Consider the following 20,798-nt stretch of genomic DNA (forward strand, 5'->3'; position numbering starts at 1 on the left):
TACAATACCAAACTTGCCATGGCATTCAGAGAGTTTTCTCAAGTTACCTTGACAAAAATATATTCTTTGTGTACTGCATCTAGTGGAGACAGTCCCCAGTCAAGACTGTCAGGAAACTGCAATACCTAGACTCACAGACCTATTATTTACAATGCCTTGCTAGAAGATAAAGCAGAACAAAACTTGAAGTGATTCCACAGCATAAGGGTCGTGTAATCCATTAGCTGGCACACAACTAGAGTTCACAGGTTGAGATCTTGTTATGATCTCACAATGAAAAGAACAAGAGCCAATGACTCATGGAATCAGTAGAGAAGATGAAAAGCATCCCATCAATCCTATGTGTAAAGAGGGTTTTATCTGCTTGTCTGCTTTCTAAAGTCATTTATTAAATGTAATCATGCAATGAGATCAGTTTGAAGTTATGATTACATTACAGCTTAATAAATAGAAAGTAAATTATACTCAAAAGTGAAGGAATTAAATAGTAAAGTTTTAATATAATACTTTTTGTTATATTACATATTTTATTATGTATAATTATATATAATAACTTATATAATATATAGGAAATATAATTCTGATATAGTTTTAAGGACAAAAATATGCAGAAGTGATGAATGAAATAGGAAAACTGACACAAGTCATTATAGTAGTTAAAAACATTATTTTACAAGAACTGAATTTTATGTTAAAAATGAGATCAATCAAAGGTTTAATAAGTATATAATTAGACACAGATATCTCTAAGCAAATAAAAGTCCATAATTTTAAGAACAAAAGCAAACCAAATTCTGTTTGGGAATGAGTAGAATAAATCCACATATCCTTATTTATCCCACTAAATACATTTAAACCCCTAGCCATAAACCACATAAAAAAGTGAATATAGAGAAAATTCAGATGGTTGATGACTTGGGTCTAACAAATTGTGAAGTATTGGCCTCCATGTATTTTAATTTTGCTTCAAATATGCTATATAAAACCTGATATTTTTTCTGCTTCGGATACATTAATGGTATAGGGTTTCCAATGAAGAAATAAGCTGAAAAGTTTTAGATAATAGCAACTGTTTACTACCTAAATTTCATTGGCAAAATTATAATCTCACCTCTACTCATGCCAACAAGGATAGGTATTTTTATGGACCCTTGCAATGTAAAAAAAGACACCATGCCTTTAGTTCCAGCACTTGAAAGGCAGAGGCAGGTGGATCTCTGTGAGTCTGAGGCTAGCCTGGTCTACAAGAGCTAGTTCCAGGACAGCTAGGGCTGTTACACAGAAAAACCCTGTCTCGAAAAACAAAACAAAACAAGTCACCTATTTATCAGGATGGTGACAGGAAGATCAAGCAGAAAGCATGGGTTTCTATTTCCACCTAGGCATGGTAGAAAACCCTTGCAATCTCAATGGCATGTGTCAGAGAGGGCCTCATAGGATCATTCCAAGAATACAAAGATCTCGGTAGTATAATCTATGGAGACTGTGAAAGCAAAACTCCTATCTCCTCCCAAGAGTTGCAGTGGTCTCCTTTCCTTGTGTGTCAGACACTTAGGGATTTTTATCCACACTTGTCAATAATGAGATAATATTTACATTTTCCTTTGCCAGAGCATTGTCAGAAAAAGCAACCAAAACAGAGATGCAAAGTATGGCAAAAAGTTATGTTGCCCATTATGTGAAGAACCAGAAAGAGTTCAGACTGGAAGTGAAAAGACAATGTATGATGCTGTTATGTACTTAACTGTATTATTCATAAAACTTTAGATGTGTCCTTGTTTGGAAGTAGAAACTTTACAGATATGTTTGTTTATGATGATATGTTGGTTAATTAAACAAAACTAGAGTCATTGTAAAAAAGAGGGAGATACACAACAAAGACACCTGGTATGACAAAGTCAAAGAGCTATTGAGCTGCAAGCCAAGAAAAGCCAAATATTTCCAGCACAACATCAAAAACTGGGAAAGGCAGCAAAGAATTTGCCATGGCTCTCAGAAGATACCTGGGCTTGCTGACATCTCAATTTAAAAATTCTATCTTGTGACACTGCAAGAAACAACCAATTACTAGTCTTTTCTTCCACCCAGTTTGTGGTAGATTGTTATAACACCCCTAGGAAATGAGTGCAGATGTCAACACCTGGATGACAGAAGTCTTACAATTATCTAATTCAGAATTTTAAGCAGCCATGGCAAAGTGCTCCTGCTTGAAACAAATGCAAAGGAGTACAGTCACAAAACAGAGATGCAATAAAAATTAGTATTAATGGAAATTTTATAGTAGAAAAGTACAGTACCCAAAATAAGTGCATCGTGGTTGGGCACATCAGCAGAGTGAAGCAGACAGAGAAAAAGACTCAGAGACTAGAAGGCTAATAGAAGCTGTCCAATGTGAATAACAGAGATAGTAGGTTGAAAAATTAAGCAGATTCTCAGCCAAGGGACTGGTCACTAGTGTCATGTTTGTCTTCTGTCACTGCAAAGGATGCTGAGATGAAACATCTTAGGAAGATGAAATCTTTATTTAAAGACGTAGCTTCAGGGCTGGAGAGATGGCTCAGAGGTTAAGAGCATTGCCTGCTCTTCCAAAGGTCCTGAGTTCAATTCCCAGCAACCACATGGTGGCTCACAACCATCTGTAATGAGGTCTGGTGCCCTCTTCTGGCCAGCAGGCATACACACAGACAGAATATTGTATACATAATAAATAAATGTTAAAAAATAAATAAATAAAGACGTAGCTTCAGAAGCTGTAGTTTATGGCTATTTAGTCTTGTTCCTTTGAGCCTGGAGAAGGTAGGAAAACATGGAGAACATGATAAAAGTATGTGGCAGGGAAGCATATCATATACTGACAGCAAGGAACTGGAACCGAGACGCTAGAGTCCCAATGTTCCCTTCAAACACACCCTCAATACCTACCCTCCCATCAGGACCCTACCTCTTAAAAGTTTGATGACCAAGCTCTCAACCCACAGGCTATGATGATAACTCAAGACACAAAGTATTACACATAGCATTTCAGTCCTGGAAATAGAAAACAAATGTAGGCTAACGAGTACTCAAAAAAAAAAAATAATATCTGAAAATTTCAAGAGCTTGTCAAGAGACATGAATCTATAGATTCAAAAGATCAAGCAAAATCCAAATAAGATAAATCCAAGTAACTTGATATAGAGGTATATCATAACTAAATTTCTGAAAACTTAAAAAAGAAGTTGCCGTGAAAGCCCACAAGGAAACAGCTTTAGAGAAAAGCATTTTAAATGACAGATCATGTCTTTCCAGAAACCAAGTGTCAGAGCAAAGAACTCTCAACCCAGAATCTTATACCCCAGGGTTTGGAAAAATGGCTTAGAATGTAACAGCATCTGTGGAGAAGACCAGGTCTAATCCTTAGCATCAACAGGGTGGATCACACTAGCCATTACTCCACTTCCAAGGAATTTGATATCTTTTTCTGACCTCTGCAGAAATCAGTCATATATGTGGTGCACGAACATACATGTAGGCAAAACAAACTAATAAAATAAATACGTTTTTAAAAAGTTTTAAAGAAACCTATTATGAATGAAGGGGAAATCTGACATTGGTAGATCATCATTACTAAGAACATGTATTGCCAGCATAGCTACCCTTCAGCGGGTGGCGAAAAGATGTTTTCTTACCAGGAAGGAAGTTCTTATATAAAAGAAAACTTGGAATAGGCAAGGAAGAGAAGGAACTCAGTAAGCAACAGGATGAGCGAGAAGAGGTTGCCTTCACCTCCTGAGAAGGCAAAAGGAGTGAATGTAAGACACTGTGCAATGCGCTGCTCAATGTGCACGGAGACGACCTTTAGTCACCATCTGATGAATTCAAAGAGACATAAAAAAGGCCATTTTCTTTGTCAGTGATAAAATATTGTAGTAGATACATAAATGGTATATGAACAATATAATATCTATTACACTTGCTAAATAACCTGTACCGGCTGTGTTACAGATACATTAAAAGAGATTTGAGGAAACAATCATTTAATCCACAGTAAACAAGGAAAAGAAAACAATTAAAACCCCTTGAAATACAAATTAGTAGACTTCATCTTCATATAATAATTTCATCTCTGAAGATAGTAATTAAAAGACAATGATTGGTAGATCAAAAAATAAAACCAAACTTTATGACATCTACAAGAAATTAATTTCAAATAAGATGACATGGGCAGATTCTGGGTAAGAAAAATAAAAGTATATTAGATGAATATATGAATCAAAATAGAACATAGGATTTTATATTGATATCAGACAAAACAGATGTTAGAGCAAAGTAAATTAGCAGAAACAGAGAGGAACATTGCATGTTATAAAGGATCTATGCAATGAGAAGTCACAGCAACTTTATCATGTGTCCTCCAATATTTGAACTACAAAATAGGAAAAATCTGATCAGAAACAGATGGAAAGTCCTTCAATCATATACCGAGACCTCAACAACTTACAGAAATATCTCAAAAATGGAGCAATGCTGTGATAGAAACCAACACTGCCAATCAGTCAGCTCTAATAACTGTCATCACCACTTCACCCAGGACCGTGGGCTAATATTGATTAGAGTCAAAACCCTATGGAAACTGTGTACAGGTTCTCTCTCTCTCTCTCTCTCTCTCTCTCTCTCTCTCTCTCTCTCTGTGTGTGTGTGTGTGTGTGTGATTGCTATTCTTGGTTGTCAGCTTGACTACATCTGGAATCTACTAAAACCCATGTAACTAGATACATCTGTGAGGGTTTTTAAAAAAAAATAAATAAATCATTAAAAGTTGGAAGACTCACTTTTAATCCAGATCTTTTGAGATGGGAAGATCTACCTCTAATCTGGCCCACACCTTCTAGGCGCAACTTATATATAGTACACGGAAGGAAACTATTGCTCTAGGTCTGCTTGGCTTCACTCTTGCTGGCAAGTTCATTCCTTCACTGACATTAGAGCCTACTTTAGGATCTGGGCGCATACTGAAGACCAGCTGAGACAACCAACATTGTAGACTGAACAACTACTCTGTTCTTATACTTTTCATTGATAGCCATTGTTGTAATAACTAGACTACAGCCTGTAATCCACTCTAATAAACTAGACAGATGATGATAAAGATGACAGATGATAGATAGATAGATAGATAGATAGATAGATAGATAGATAGATAGACATTCTATCAATTATATTCCTCTAGAGAACCTTGACTAATTCACTATCCCAGGCCATAGATAGAGTGGTTTTCAACCTTCCTAATTCTGTGAACTTTTAATAAAGTTTCTCATGTTGTGGTGACACCCAACCATAAAATTATTTCATTGATACTTCATAACTGCAATTTTGCTACTGTTTCAATTCATAATGTTAATATCTTATATGCAGGATATCTGGTATGTAACTCCAAAAAAAGTTGAGACTTACAGATTGAGAACTGTTAACATAGAATAAACTTCAACAAATTGAAAACACTTAAAACTTGGAGTGTGATCCTTGAGGAATAGAATCAAAGGAGAAATCTATGTATTTCAATCATACTCCAGCAGAAGGCCATACATCAATGAATATTTAAGCAGTACAAAATGGACTTAATGTGTAAAAATAAGACACAAAAGTTGGGTAGACCGGGAGGGATTAGGGATGAGGGTGAATGTGGTCTAAACTCTTTGTATGAAATTATCAGAGAATAAAAAATGGAGGAGAAACTCCAAGTACTTGGAAATTCAGAACACATTTCTAAACAAATAATCCTCAGAGCTAATAGGAAATCTTAAGGGGAATATAAAAGTATGCGATGGTGGCGCACGCCTTTAATCCCAGCACTCGGGAGGCAGAGGCAAGTGGATCTCTGTGAGTTCGAGACCAGCCTGGTCTACAGAGCTAGTTCCAGGACAGGCTCCAAAGTCATAGAGAAACCCTGTCTCGAAAAACCAAAAAAAAAAAAAAAAAAAAAAAAAAAAAAAAAAAAAAAAAAAAAAAAGTATGCTGAATGAGATGAAATGAAAATACAACACAGGAAATTTTTTGAGGCACAGCAAGACCAGTGCTGGTGGAAAATTACAGCATAAACTAGTCTTAAAAAAAGAATATTAATTTTGCATCACTGACACTGGTACCTCAGGAATCTAAAACAAGAAAGGGGAAATACACCCAAAGTGAAAAGGAAGGAGATAATAAAGAGCAGAAAGAAATGGAGATGACCTAACCTATGAGCATCAGGAACAAAGCCGAGGATATTACCTCAGAGCCATTAGACACCAGAAGGATTAGCAAGAAGTGTGTGAATGATGGAACACACTTGACTGTGCTAACAGAAGAGATGAGCTGACTTCTCAGAAAACAGATGCTGCAAAGCACCTCTATGAAATTTGGCAAACTCAGTTACTGGTTGAATTTGTATAGGCCTATAATTCTTAAGGAAATTAAATTTGCAATTTTATAAGTCTTCAAAAGGAAATTTTAGTCCCAGATATTATTATTGAAGATTTCTTCCAAACATTAATAGCTAAACTTCATTTCCCAAACAATTATCACGTGCCTTCCAGAGAAGAAAAACGATCAAATTCCATTTCACTTTATGAAGCCACTATTACCCCTTTATGCTGTAATATAGATGAGACTATTATTGCATTCATATGCGAAATAAAGTAACTCGAAAGGAAGAATGTATTAGGAGTGAACACTCCAGTTCTGTGATTCATGAGATACTGAATAGTATGAATTGTTAGTAGAAGGGCCAACACACAGATCAGTTGGTCAAACACAGATCACCAAAAACTGACACAGCTGATTTTGACTAAGATTCTAAAGTACTTTGATGAAATAAAGGCAGCCTTGTTAGGAAATAATACTGGTGCAATTAGATATTCACAGGTACAAAAATAAAAATTTTAATTGACCTGTAATATACTTTTCACATAACATGAAAAAATTAAATGAAAGTAAGTCCTCGCTGGAAATATAAAAGAGGGTATAAAATTCTTCACGTGAGAGAAATGTTTTGTTGTCCTATGAATAGCCAAAAAGGTCTTAGACATGGTACCAAAGCCATGATTTGTAAGAGAAAAACATGACAGACTATATTTCTTTACAACGGAAAGCTTTTTGCTGTGCAAAAGATAGAGGTCAATAAATGGACTTTTATAAAATAAACAGCTGCTTTAAAAAAGACAATAAGACATAGAGGTGGGTAGAATATTTATAGAACAATTTGAACAGAGGAATGGTAGATGATGTGCATTCACTAAAGTTGCAGAAGAAAAACTATGACTTACCAACCCTCAGAAGCTGTCACCTGCCAACGGCTCCTAAGTGATGAGGTCTCAGTCAGTTTGATTCAGTAGTGTGGGCCATGCATTGGTTGTTCACGCCTCAGCTGCTGATCATTTATCCATGTGCATATAGACAGCAGTAATTGTAATCTCAGGGTATTGTGAGGAAGAAAAAGGAAGAAAAGAGGAAGAAGAATGAACTTAGGAGGAGGAGGATATAAGGGTGGAAATCCCTCAGGAGATGGAGAAGAGTGAGTTGGGTATGTTCTACATACATGTACTCATATATGAAATTACCTGTAGCACAATTAATAAAAATCCAGCGACATATAAAGGGGTTCAACCTTAAGTTCAGAAAAGCCAAACAGGGCTGGAGAGATGGCTCAGAGATTAAGAGCATTGCCTGCTCTTCCAAAGGTCCTGAGTTCAATTCCCAGCAACCACATGGTGGCTCACAACCATCTGTAATGAAGTCTGGTGCTCTCTTCTCAGGCATACAAACAGAATATTGTATACATAATAAATAAAAAAATAAAAAAAATAAAAAAAGAAAAAGAAAAAAGAAAAGCCAAACAGCCAGCCACTGGCTCCTACCTCTACCTCAGTACAAAATGGTGGGTCTGCCTCCAGGAATCTTCAGAATGAGACTGTGTGAGAGCTGTCTCCTCCCATATTATATGCCTCTCTAGAGCTGGGGTTAAAGCTGTGCACCACTACCTCCTGGTTTCTATGGCAAATTAGTGTGGCTACTGGGAATAAAGGTATGTGTCACCACTGCCTGGTCTATGAAGCTGACCAGTGGGGCCGTTTTACTCTCTGATCTTCAGGCAAGCTTTATTTATTAAAATACAAATGAAATATCACTGCAATTACTGAAGAATATGTAAGTTGAAGAAGCAGAAAGAAATACAGAAAAAAAAACATTACTAGTAAACAAAACAAAATCAATCCAAACTATAACATGCATCAAGGAAAGTAAAACATATTACTGAACAATACACTTAAAATTTCAATTTCATTAGTCATTAGAGAAATTTAAACTGAAATTGCAGTGAAAAATCATTCACTTTCAAAATGTCTAAAGTAAGGGAAAATGACACCAAATGTTGCTCACATTAATATTTAGAAAATCACTTATTCATCATTAGTAAGGGTAAGAGGTAGCACCTTTCTGAAAGATCGTTGGGAAATTTCCTAAAAAGCTGAATATGCAACTGGCATGTGGACATTTCCCTAAAAAGTTTCCAATGTATACTGACACAAACTCCTGTGAACATACACTTATAGAATCCATGGAGTAAGAGCCTAATACCAATGGCTACACATATGTTGTCAGCAAGTGATGATTAATTTGTGGTGTATCTACACCATGGCATTTACTGAGCAATAAAAAGAATAAATTATTGATACATGAGACTCTGATTGAATCTCCAGATAATTGTGCTAAATGAAAAGCCAATCCCTATAGCTGTGTACCAGATGATTCTATTTATAGCAGTGTTCAGGTCTTGTTTCTGCAGCAATTTCTAGTAGAGTCTGCTTCACAGTACATTCCTAGATACCCTGGCTCTTACACTATGTCTGCCTCCTTTTCTGGGACATTCTCTGAGGCATAGATGCAGGCACTGTGATGAAGATATATCTGTTGTCCTTAGGCTCCTCACAATCCTTTAATTTTGGGGCGCCTAAGATGCCCCCCAAGTATGGTTTTCTGTGATGTTTTCCATTTGCTGTAAAGAGAAGAGAAGCCTCTTTGATGAGGGATTGTAGGTAGAAAAGATGTAAAATGCTCGTCTAGCAAAGTGGTGAGAGGGGAAATACAATAAAAATAGGCTGTCAGCCCAAGAGTGACAGGGTGAGGGAGAGGTTTGAGCGAGCTGGGAGGGGCTGGAGGAGATGAAAGGGATGGGGAAAGAAAGTGTTATAATTCAATTTCAATTTAACACATAAAAACTTTAAAAGGACAAGAAGTAGAGTGGAAGTGGGCAGACATGGGAGAATTGAGGTGTGAACATGATCAGTATATTGTATAAAATTCTCTAAGGATTAATAAAATATTTTTTAAAAAAAAAAAAGAATTACAGTTAAGAAGAAAGAGGGACATTTATGCAAGAAGTCCCTGCAAGTATCTTCCTTCCCCTGGAAAGTCAGTCAACACCTTGGGTGGGGGAGTGTGAGGTCAGAGTCCTGAAAAGCAAGGTTGCCTATCAATATTCGCGAATTCTAGAGAGGCTAAATTCAAAAGCATTCCTGCTTTAGCCATTTTAGCTGTTGCGGTCCTTGCATCCTTCTGTGTGAGAAAAATTACAGTAAAGACCAGAGAGCTGTTTTTTTTTCTTTCCATTTCTTTTTGTGAGTGGAGTAATTTAATGGGTTGCAATTACAAAGCCAGAGAACCCCCAGAAATGTTGTACTGAAATCACCACTAAAAGGAACATTAAAACCCTGCAAGAAGGAAGGAAGGTAATTTTGGCTTTCCACTCAATAAGTGAAAGAGTAAGAAAGGAGAATGGATGCTAAAGATGATGAGAGCTGAATTTTAAGACCTTTGATCACATAGCCAGGAAAGATTTTTAGAACTGTACTCATTGAATAACAGGGACTACCTCTTCCAGCTCTTGATGGTCTCAATTTTAATTTATGTCTTCAAATACATTTTTTTCTAGGCACGCCCTATTCGGGGAAGCATAGACTATCTGCCCTTTTGTATCAGGGTTCGTCACATAGCATTCCTTCAAGTACCATCCATGTTGTAAATACAAATTTTTGAGTTGTGATTTCAAATTCTAGATGAACCATTTTTTCTTTAAAGAGACATTGTCAGAGTCATACCAACCTCTTTCTCTCACACATTTTGTTCCTCTCAGAGATGTTTTCTGGTCACTCTGTCCTGACTGCCTCTGAGGCATTCTTTAGAGCTCAGCTTAGGAGACATTTCTTCAAAAAGACTTTTCTCAAACCCCCAAATCTGGTCAGGTCACACTGTTACATTTTCCCATTGTATAATTCTCAGCTAAATCTCTTGTTTATGTAATTACTTTTGCCTTTTTTCCTGGAGCTGGCTTTTGGAGGCTACAAATTACATTCCCTATTCTGTTTTATGAAATCTCTGGAACTTAAACGTTGCTGAGTGTCACTGACTCTTCAAACATTTCTCATTGTCTGTGGTGTAGAAGAACAGTTATCTAAAGCAGCGAGAGTGGTCCAAAACCTTAGGCTTTGTAATTCCCAGCATTGGTATCAAGTGACTGTAATCTGAAGACATAATTTAAATGATCTAGCATTCTACTTCTGTAAGCAATGACTAGGATAAATGCATACCAAGGCTCCTTTAAGATAACAGTTTTCTTATGTGCATATCATCGTTACAGGAAAGTCTAATGTATGTGATAATTCTGACATTATACATGTGATAACCTTTAAACATGTTTGAATTAATCATTTCCCTTTAAGTCTAATGGAGGGAGTCATTTATATAAGGATTAAAAAGAAGACCCAGTGATTAAAGTGTGTATTTCACTAAACTATGCATTAATCCCTTTTCTTCTTTTTGTCCCAATAGTCTTATTCCACATAAGATGATGCATGATTGGAAAGAACTCTTTTTTAGCGGAAAACCCATCTATGAACAGGCTTCTCTTAATTATGGGATTACAGAACCCACTGAGGAACATCTTATAGAGCTGGACAAAAGGAACTTTCTTGATAAAAATGATTATGAAGAATATAAGGTACATACTAATATGGAATAAACTGAGTGAATCGAACACAATAAATTCTTTTCCTTAGTGTTAATTTGTGGTATTTTACTTGATTCCTATTAGTGAAAACAGACATGTTATATTTGCATTTTCTCTTATATTAATTCATATATATACAACTAACTTTTACCTGTTCAAAATATTTATCATTGTTATCTACTGTTCACAGTAAACTGGAGCAGTCTAAAAATAATTAACTATAATACATTGAGCAAACAAATGTCAGAAGGACACCGCACTAGAATTTTTCTTTATGAGCTTTCTACCATTGCTTCAAAAATCATTGTTAAAAGATCATTTCCAAAGCAATTTATCTCAGTAGTATATAGTATTGCAGGCAAGATGGAAAGGAAGGGGATTATGAATTAGAGTGACATAAATTCATACAACATTTTATGCAAATAACAAGAATATTGGATACAAATTGTATGTTTTATCTATTTTTAGTTCAATTTTATTTCATGCTTAAATTATATGTATTTATGAAGTCCCCATGATAAACTGGTATAGGTATACATATAATATATGGTTTATAACAATTTATGATATACTTTATATTGAGTTAAGAGAGACTTCAAAGAAATCATTTTTATTTCAAGGAAATGGAAATACCACCACTGCCTGTTAGAAAGTTGTCTAGAAACCTTTGGGATAAAACAGTGGCGTTGTCCACTGTTGACTATAGATATCAGGTATCTAATCCTTAAGCAGTAAAGACATTTGATATTTCAATTTATGAAATAATAATGTACCTATCTTATTTGGTAAATGTTGATGGTTTAGTCCAATGCATGGTGTATTGGATTTAAGTAATACACACTCTTTTTTTTACCACTCAACTCTCCGCATCCCACTTCATCTCAACCTTATAATGCTTTAAAAGTGGTGGCTCTTGAATGCAGCTTCCGGGTAAATGCACAACCATGGAGTAAAGAATGAGAATATTATTGTTAGAATAGCTCCAACTTCTAGAAGGTTAGCAAATACAATATGAAAACAGGAATGAATGATGGGGGATTAGTCTTAGTCATTTACAAATAGTCAGTGAATAGTTATTAACATTAACTATAAAGATGAATGCAGAAAATGACTTCATGGTAATGACCAGGGAAATGAACAAACTAACACTGATGTGTAGATATTAAAGGAATTTAAGACTCTGGTAAAAAAAATTAAGGAAACAATATTAGATTGTGGGAAATTAAATGTAACCCTTATTTTAATTGTATGACCATATATATTTATTTCCTTGATAAGATTACTTATTTTGGATTGAGTAGAAACTTAAGACTCCATATAGATTTTATCTAGTTTGGCTGTGGAACTGTATGTGCACCTTATATGTCAACCCAAAAGATAGTGTCTTGTGGGAAAGGATGTTATTTGATAAATATCAAACTCTGTTAAGGTATTGATTCCCATTATAAATTAAAAAGTCCAATTAAAGCAGAGTCATGTGACAGCTTTTGGCTGATTCATAATTCAGTATTTTTGCTCGGTTATTTCTTGGAACAGTCTGGTTGACTCTCTTCTTTTTCTCATAACTCAGGAGACAGGTAGGCACCACTGAGAAGGCTCTATGTTTCTGACTATTGTCGTTGTTTGGGAAATGCTTACCACAGGAACAAGCTTGTCTTACCCACATCCTGAGGCCCCTGGCACGTTTGTTTGGCAGGAAATTGTCGAGTTTTGTTAGGACTTTGTGAACATCTGTAAGCCAGTGCAATTCTTTTTGTCTAGCGCCTTTGCTATTTTTCTCTTAATGAAAATTCCCTTGCAATTTCCTACTTTATGCATTTTGTTCTTTTTAACTGCAGAGTTAAATTAGGTCCTATGCAGATTGTCCAATAAACTGGTTTTTTAGTTGTTTACTATTATGAGTACTTTATTCTTTTGAAGAACTTTATCTAAATATTCCTACATACAGGAAAATAAATATTTCAACTCATAAAATGTATTATCAGACTTGATATTCTATAACAAATGCAGAAGGATAGTTTATCCTGGTTTAGATCATAGACTAGTTGCTTGCCTATATTTGCTATTGCTGAATTTGCTCAGGATTTCTAATGCTAGAAGTTAAGGCAGATCTTCAGAAGTATTTGCACTCTTGACATGCTTTATTGATATCCATACTTTCTGTCCCTAAAGAACTGACATCATCCATGTTTGAGTTCAGGGCCCTAAGAATTTATGCTCTCCTTGGTAACCTACCATCCTGCTCTATTTCTAGAATGGCTTCTGGTAAAGAAGTGCTAGCCAACAACTAATGTTGTTAGAAATCGTCCTATCTGTTGAGAAGGAAGGGCATCATGAAACAGCCATCCCTGGGGCAGAGGACGTCCCAGGCCATTGCAATAGGCTTAAGAGATTGAGTTATTTAGCAAAAAGGAGGAAGGAGCTCTTAAGACCTAATAGACATAGGGAGTGGCTCAACCAGGTACCGGGTATTCACCCAACTCTTCCAGAATAACCACAAGCACAGTCACAGATAGCAGACAGACACATGATTCATCCTGCCAAATTTGTGACCCTCCCAAATCCCAAATGATGTCCTCTCTATGGTTCTGACTGGGAAAAGTCGTCTTCCACAGCATCTTACTAACAATTGCCTATTCACTGAGTTTAGGAATTATAGCTGTCAGTTTCGACATCCATTGAGTCTGCATCTACAGAGTCAACTAATCACTGCAACACGAATAATTTACATTTCCAGATCGTTGAGAATAAAAAGGGATGGAATAAGTTAAAGACCAAAGTGTTGGCTACCTATAATCTTGAATCTAGTAAAAATACTCTTCAATTCACTATGGAGTTCCAGGTAGCAAGTGAAACAGTTGCTACTTCAGTTTTTCCTTTGTGACTGACTATGGGGCCAAGTTTGTGTTTCCTGGCAGTAGATTCCAGCTTCACCCTGGAGGTACATCCCTTCTGCCAACCTCAGACTCCTCTGGAATTTAAAGGCCAGACTGTCCAGGAAATACCCAACCACACCCATCCCTGATTAGAAATCAAGCAACATATCAAAGCTGCCAGGCTCCCTTCCCTGAGTAAATGCACCATTTAAAACTCTTCTGAAACCTCCAATACAGAGCCCATCCCATAAGAGTTCTTTTGTAAAATTGCAGGCATGTTAATCACCTTCTCGAATGCACTTACCCCACTGATACCTGGTTATTAAACCATTCCCATACAGTGTTCCAGAAGTCCTGTGTGGCTATCAGATCCCATGAGCTGAATAAGCAGTTAGGGAAGATAAATAAACACCCTTTCTGCTTTTCCTGACAATCCTGTGTCATTAGCATGAACTTGAGTTATGAAACACCTATAAAGCCTCAGGATTTCGGAGTAGTTGGAAGAAAAGAAACATGGAGAGAGATGACAATGACAGCAAGAGGGACTAAAAGCTTCATTCTTGCCCCACTTCTCTGTGAAACATGGCTTTCCCTCTGGAAAGCCAAAGTTCCCAAATGCAATGACTAGAATATCGGGTCTAGAACTGTAGTTTAGAGCAGCAAGAGGTGTGTTTCATCACATTTAATGCCCTCTGTACACCAAGTCCTACTGCAAGAGGGTCAGCCAAGAGATCTGGGGCAAGGATTTGTTGAGATTTCAGACCTAGAACCAAGATGGCTGAGACTGTTTCTCAAGAGACCAGAAACATGAAGGAACAGAGGTGGGATAGAGCCAAGTCCTTTGCAGTTAGCTGGTGGGCAAAGTAAGCTGGGTCAAAACAAGGTTAGAAAATGAAAATGAAGCTGGCATGGAAGAGGACTTAGAGGCTTGGGAGCACGGTAGCTGATCGCTCTAAATATCTGGAGTGTCTACAGCTGATTTGCATGTACATCAGTCATCAGATACCTTCTTTAAACTAGTTTAGTAGCCCTGAGGGAAATTCCCTTATAGGAGTCTGACATAGACCAACCAGGTCACATACAACTTCTTCCACAGAGAAGATCTTACCTAATCAACACACCCTCTCCTGGACCCTTGGCTCAGCCCTGATGCTTAGACCTTCCCACCTTTCCAGCTTGCAATTACCTCAGTCCTGACACCTCTTATGTCTTCTCTGGCCTCTTTGGTGTACTCTAGTTTCTGATGGATGATGTTTGGCCGATTCTGCTGTATAAGTGTAGCAGGGCAGTTTCTGAGTGTGGACTCTTTCAGGGAAAACATGTTACAGCCCTAGGTTTAGGCTAATGCTAACACGGGTGACACTGGATTTCCTTTGCCTTAAGTGATGGTCCCTATTTGTCTGTTTTATTTGAGGATCCTCCTTTGTTAAAAATTAAAACCTTTTAGCCATCATCTTTCCGAGGAAAATAAAATTAAAAACTGAATTATTCATATTCACTTTTATACTTAAAGGTGGCTTTATCTTTTTCTTCTTCTTGTACCCGTGGTGGTTTAAGATGTCAAACATTAATAAGTTATTTACATTTATTTCATTTTAAAAGAAATGCTTTATGCTGCCATTCAAAAGCATTTCTTTAGCTTAATGGAGATGATTTCCTACAGAAATGGTCTATTTCTTTATTATCTATTTGCAAAAAGCAAAACCTTATTGATATAGTTCAGGAAATGGGAAACTCTAAGATCAAGCTGCAAGTAGATTTGGTGTCTGGTGAGTGTCCAGTACCCACTTCCAACATACCATTGAGAATTCTGCACTCATGCTCACCTCAGGGCTCAGCTCCTTACACGCTTTAATGAAGCTCTAATCCTGAACCTCCTAAGTATGAATACCCCAGAGCCTGTTTACCTCCTAATAAACTCCACCTTCTTAATACTGTTGTGTTGCTTATGAAATTCTAACATGGACTTCAGAGGAGATACAAATTTCAAGTCAGTCATGATGTATAATTGGTATTGCAGTTTCACTACATTCATTACAATTAATTAGTACTACTAAATAACCAACAATACTAATAATACCCATACTTCCCTGGGATTCCTTTTCTGTCTCTGGAGTCAATCATTAGCATTCTGTGGTAACAGCTTTGAACAGTTTTTAACCCATTTAATAGATCCTTTTGTTTTGTTCCTTTTGTAAGTTGCTAACATGTACTTCTTTAGGGAGCATCCGTGCACTTAAAGTGTAAACATTTTCTTTAAAAAATTTTGGAACTATAATTTAATCTCCCTTGCTTATTTTCCCTCAAAACCTTCTTGTATACCTCTCCCCACTCCTTCAAATTCATGCTCTCTCTCTATTCCATCTCTCTCTCCCCCCCACCTCTCTTCTCACCATTATGGTATGCATAAATGTGTAGGTATACATATATATGTTCCGAATATAATTTTACAGTCCATACAATGCTGTATGTAATTTTGTCAAGCTGACCATTTGGTACTGAACAACCAGATGATGCACTCTTCCCTGGGAAAGGCCACTTGTCCCATTCCCTGACTTCTTCAGTTCTTTGTGTAGCATTGAAGCCTCATGGCATTTTCTCCATCCAGTTTGCCATGTTCACTAGTGTTTTCCTTGTTCAGCTCACATTTGGGCAATCATATTGGTGAGACTCTATAGTTTGGCTTTTGATATTACTAGGAGACACAATTTCTCCTGATCGTCTGGCTCTTAAAATCTTTCGGCCCCATCTTCTGCAATGTTCAGTGAGCTTTAAGTGTGGGAGTGCTATGTGGATGTATCGTACTAGACTCCACAACTTTGTGTTGTGATTGGTTATAGTTTCTTGTAATTGTCTCCATCTGTTAGAAAGAGAAGTTTCCTTGATGAGGGATAAAGAGTACATTTAACTGTGGTTATAAGGGCAAATGTTTATTGGTTGCTGTCAGGGATTAGTGGTTGTAGGTTTTCCTTCAATAACCATGACTTTACTTACTTTCAGAACCAAACATGGTCTCCCTCTTGTTGAGTTGGTCTTAAGTTAAATTATAGAGCTATTGGTTATCACCAAGGTATGAATGCCACTGCTGTACCCATAGGGTTATTGTGGCCTGCTGGTTATTGATGTGACTCATAGGCACATGGGTAAAACATTTGGTTGCTTTTACTTTGGGCACTTGCATGACACATTCTGGTCCCACGGAAGCTATTCCTCAGGTAGAAGGATTTCTAATCAATCCAGTTTAGGGGTCTCTGGGCCTTGTTTCTGAAGTACATGGTATCTTCAGCAGTAGGGACTTACCTTCCACTAAAGTGGGTAACCAAGGGCAATAGTTAAAGGCTGGATGTTTGGGGAGTCTATTTGATAGTCCTGGTCAATAGCTCAAAAGAAGGCTTCTCATGTATGCCATTGTGGTTTTGTTACATGATCTTTGGCTCTCAGTGGGAGAACTTTTAGCCCAGATGAGAAAAATTCATTAAAACTTCTGTAATTCTATACAGAGATATGGGTGTCATACAGCTTTTTGTTTTGGTAAATACTTATGATTCCTTATGACTTTTTCAGATGTCCTTGATATGATTTTATGCACATCCTTCTTTCTCCCATATTTACCATCCCTAAGAGCCCTTTCCCATTTGCCCTGTTACATTCTGCTTTACTCTCCTCCCACCTTTGTCTGTATTTACCTCCCTTCCCCTCTGTAAGGAGCCCCCCCCCCCTTTTTCCTATTTCCATGATCAGATCACTTGTATCCTGCTAAAATGCCCTCTCTGTTGCTCACTAATCCCCCGTCCTGGCAATGGACCTGCTTTGTTTTCCTGTTTCTGAGGTCACTGTGGGCCCTGAACTCCCATCTGAAGGTTGAGAGCCAGGTGCCTGCAGTAAGAGAGAGCATGTGATGCTTGTCTTTCCAGGTCTGAGTGACCTTACTAAATCACTTAACACGATCTTTTCTAGTTACGCCCGTTTGCCTGCAGTGGAACTCCCGAGTATATACACCATGATTTCATTACCTATTTGTCAGTTGTATGGCTCTTAGGTTATTTCCATTTCTTAGCTACTGTGAATAGAGCACCAATGTACGTGGCTGAACAAATATCTGCTGAGGAGATGCCTGAGTCCTTTGGGCATATACCAAGGAGAGGTAGAGGCGGGTCATATACTAGATTTAGTTTTAGCTTTATGAGAATTATCTACACCAGTTTCCATAGTGACTGTATCACACTACAATCCCGCCAATAGTAAATTAACCCTACTTCATTCCCTATCCCCCAGAATTTATTGTTAGTTGTTACCTTGATTTTTGCCATTCTGGCTGGGGTAAAAGGAAATCTTTAATTTGTTTTGGTTTGCATTTCCCTAAACACCTTTTGAGATATTTCTTAGCCTCCCTGTTTTTTCCCTCTTTCTTTTTGTTTTGTTTTTCAAGACAGGGTTTCGCAGCTTTTTCCCCTTTCAAGCCCTCTATATTCATGTTCCAGGCCCATTTTTGATAAGGCCTTTTTTTTTAATTATTGGGTCTTCTTTTTAGATATTTATATATTCTGGATAATAATCTTCTGTGTGATATATAGCTGGAAAATGTTTCTCCTTTTTTTGGACTACCTTTTCCCAGTTAATTTTTTTTAAAAAAAAATTCTTCATCTATGGAAAAGCTTTTAAGTTTCATGTAGTCCCACTTGGCCTTACCTCTTGAGCAAATGGAATCTTATTCAGGAATCATTTCCTACACCTGTATCATGTTTTCTTCTAGCAGTTTTAGTGTTTCAAGTTTCAGGGTTCAGATCTTTGATCCATTTGGATTTGTTTTTGTGTAATGTGATAGATTGAGTCAGATTTTTTCATATGCGTGTGAACATATAGTCTTACCAAAGCATTTGTCGAATACTTTATTTTCCAACATATGTTTTTGTTATCTTTGTCAAATATTAAACGAGTAAAGTCACATATGTTTATGTGTGAGTTTTTAATTTTACCCCATTAGTCTAAGTGTTTTATGTTGTATCGATACCATATTGTTTTGATTGCTATGACCATGTAATATAATTTAAGATGTGTAGTTGTAATCCTTCCAGCTTTGTTCTTTTCGGCCAAGATTGTTTTCACTATCCAGCGTCTTTCTGGTTGCATATGAATTTTTGGATAGATTTTGTATTTCTGTGAGTAATAAGATGGGATTGTTAGAATGATTATTTTCACAGTGTTAATTCTACAGACCCATGAGTATATCTTTCTATTTTTGTGTTTTTATCTCTTTCTTCACAGGTTTAAAGTTTTCATTGTGTAGGTTCTTCACTTGCTGGGCTAGGTTTCTTCCTAGTTATTTTTTTAGGTTATTGTAAATGGGTGTGTAGTCCTTCTCTCTACATTTGTTGTGGTATAGAAAAGTTTTTGATTTGTCCAAGTTGATTTTGTAATCTGCCACATTGCTGAGTTTATTATTTCTAGAAGTTTTCTGTTAGTGTGTTTCTTTTAGAAGTTTTTTCTACATCAAATAATTTCATTGTTGAGATTCTTTCTATCTTTTGTTTATAGAAATGACGTTTTCTGAGCTTGCTCATAGTTTGGGTGTTTTATTTTATCTGTCTGTCTTATTTGAATATTTGAACTGTCACTGTAAAAAATCAAATTACTAGCATTAAATGTCTATGGGATGACTAGTTTATTTTAGTTCACATATAAACTATATTACTAATTGACTGATTCTCAGTCAGTCAGTATTCAGAAGTTATCTAACTTCATGGGTCTATTTTCCAACACATTTGATTTTTTATTACATTTGGTAGTATTTGGATACTTTTAAATTTTGAATGAAAATTATTAAGTTAATATGTGGGCCACAACAATTATTTATGATCCAATTATGTAGAAACAGAATAAAAATATAATAAAATGGAATACAGTACAATAGAAAATAATATGCATCACATATAGTAAGTATAAACATTTCGTCCACTAGAGTTTTGTTTCTCTGCCTTACATACACCAGTATATAATGCCATTTTAAGAAGGGTTCTGGTCAAACCCTTCTTATTTTGAAAGTCTTTGTCTTGAAAGATGTGTAACAATTCGAAAAGTAGCTGGGCAATCCAGGAATTCTTGGAGGGGTTCAGACAAGGCCCCCTTAGCAAGATGTGAGGGCAAAGGCTCAAAATCCATCACTGACTTGGAAATAAAGCTCTTTGTGAGTGTTTCTCTCACTCTCTCTCGGTTTGTGTTTTTGCTTGGTTGGTTTTTAAGAAATTATATATCCCAGGTTGGACACACACTAGAAGTAATTTCTTGTCTCAGCCTCCCAAATGCTGGAATTACAGCTGTACCACTGTCACCAGATCCCTCTGAATTCTTGCCTGTGTACACATAGAGAGCATAAAGACACCACATAGCAAATATGCACTGCTCTGGTCCAAGTCACATTTTTCAGTATAAATATTTTAATTAATTGCCCCGCACTGGCCCTTCTAGAACATGAATTTCAACTCATGGGTGAATGGTTTCTACCATTCTTCCCATCTTCATTCCTTGGACTACTTACTACTCTGCTGTCCATCATGGAACATGATAGATCTAACCTGAAAGAGTCATCATGATCAACATAAAAACAAGGTCACCTGAAATTTGCTATATATCCCATCACCCCTTAGACTACTAGTTCAAGAATTAGCTGCATTTCAGGAATCATAGACTCAGCTATCCTTCATTTCCTTCAAACTGGTTTGCCAACTGAAAGTCTTCCAAAGTAACTGCAAAATAAAGGCAGCTTAATTGTCTTCCTATGGTGGAATTGTCATGAATTAGCTATGCTTTGAATGGAGAATATACTGATTTTATGACATTAACATGTATGTGGTTTCTTGAATTAAGTCTGTTGGAATATTTTGTCCTGTATCTTTGGCTACTCT

General features: G+C 36.6%; 1 protein-coding gene across 2 annotated transcripts in view; it reads left to right on the top strand.

The window, feature by feature from the left end:
- Positions 1-20,798, top strand: part of Spef2 (sperm flagellar 2) — a 144,354-nt gene that overhangs the window by 35,521 nt on the left and 88,035 nt on the right. For both annotated transcript variants that reach the window (XM_057789943.1, XM_057789942.1), the window contains one exon: positions 10,843-11,011. In XM_057789943.1, the coding sequence (XP_057645926.1) occupies positions 10,843-11,011 (169 nt within the window). The remainder of the gene's footprint in view (positions 1-10,842; positions 11,012-20,798) is intronic.

Source organism: Chionomys nivalis, chromosome 15 (genome assembly GCF_950005125.1).
Source record: "Chionomys nivalis chromosome 15, mChiNiv1.1, whole genome shotgun sequence".
Lineage (NCBI taxonomy): Eukaryota > Metazoa > Chordata > Mammalia > Rodentia > Cricetidae > Chionomys > Chionomys nivalis.